The 1,242-nt window shown below is 41.2% G+C and overlaps 1 protein-coding gene across 1 annotated transcript; it reads left to right on the top strand.

Annotated features, from left to right (window-relative positions):
* Positions 1 to 265: 265 nt before the first annotated feature.
* On the top strand, positions 266 to 1,036 carry LOC128113904 (uncharacterized). Its single transcript, XM_052743780.1, has one exon. It carries the CDS (start codon positions 266 to 268, stop codon positions 1,034 to 1,036), a length of 771 nt encoding a protein of 256 aa, XP_052599740.1.
* Positions 1,037 to 1,242: the final 206 nt, after the last annotated feature.

Here is a 1,242-nt window from a genome sequence, read left to right as displayed (position 1 = left end):
TGTAAACATAGTGGAAATAAGCATCACCTTACATATAATATTGCAAACTCATTTTGACTTAACTTCAAGCATTAAAGTTCTTAGTTAACAAATATACACATTTCAGCATTTGACAGATACAGTGAAATTGCTAAGAAAAACTTCTTACAGAGGGAGCTTCTGCTATATTTGTGGAACTTAGGGCATCTTACACTCTTACCCATAGTATGATGATCCCTAACACATAGACTACTTAAATACAACTACAAGACAGCATAGACAAGGTATGAGGGTTTTGCTCTCCATAAAGTATGAGTCATTTTGTTTTCCCAACTTCCCTTGTGTTCCTGGCTTGACTATATCCTTGTTCAATCTCATCTTCAGATTTTTCAGTGGAAAAGGGTGCATCTTCAAGCTGAGTGCCCTTCTTAGCAGCCTATTAGCTTTGGTGTTTGAAATAATCATTGCAAGCAGCCAATGCTGGCGCCCGTGGAGATTTGACAACAACATTTTGCAATTTGTATCCTTTGGACTCTGGGAGGCTTATTCCCCTCAAGAGCTTAATGAATCAGGGACTGTAACCAAGATGCTGGTGCACACCACTACCGATTCCACCAGGACCGTTTCACCTGAGTTTCAGATTGCACAGACCCTGATAGTGTGGGCCATTTTGATGAAGCCTGTGGTTCTGATTTTTGGTGTAGTTGCTATTAAGATCAGCTGCATGAAAGATCCATTTGTGGAGATGGCAACATACTGCTACAATGTTTCTGCCTCAGTTTTGTGTGTTAGCAGCCTGTTCACATTGGTTTCCGTCAGCTGGAACCACTTTGTAGATCATTATGGCCAAACCACTCTCGACTTTCCACCATACTTTCCTGTTAATGAAGAAGCATTGATAACCAAATACTGCACTACTGTGCTGCCATTAGGGGTTCTGACAGCTGCCATCTCACTTTTCAGTGCAGTTATCTTTCTTTCTGAGATAAGCGTTTTGCAACTACAGAGTTGGAAGAAGGCCCAGCGTGCTTCCATAGTGACCACTCAAGAGGCCTGAAGTAAGGGCTCCTGCATTTGCAACATCTGTCAGGAGGCTCCTTCAAGAAATTTCCTATTCACACACAAAACTCCTCAATTTCTTCTAAATAAAGCATCAACATGTTTCCCTGGGTGTGTCTAATCTTACTTCCTCCTCTATCTGTCTAGAATGATCCCTCTGTTAACTGTTTTCACAACCTAAACTCTGAAGGCTATGATTATGTG

This window comes from Peromyscus californicus, unplaced genomic scaffold (genome assembly GCF_007827085.1).
Source record: "Peromyscus californicus insignis strain IS unplaced genomic scaffold, ASM782708v3 Scaffold_10__1_contigs__length_136768540, whole genome shotgun sequence".
NCBI lineage: Eukaryota > Metazoa > Chordata > Mammalia > Rodentia > Cricetidae > Peromyscus > Peromyscus californicus.
Note: the sequence above shows the minus strand (reverse complement) of the source record. Positions and strands in the feature narration are given on the sequence as shown.

Bases quoted from the DNA above. Each gene is read 5' to 3' on its own strand.
- LOC128113904 (XM_052743780.1), top strand. From the start codon at position 266: ATGAGGGTTTTGCTCTCCATAAAGTATGAGTCATTTTGTTTTCCCAAC.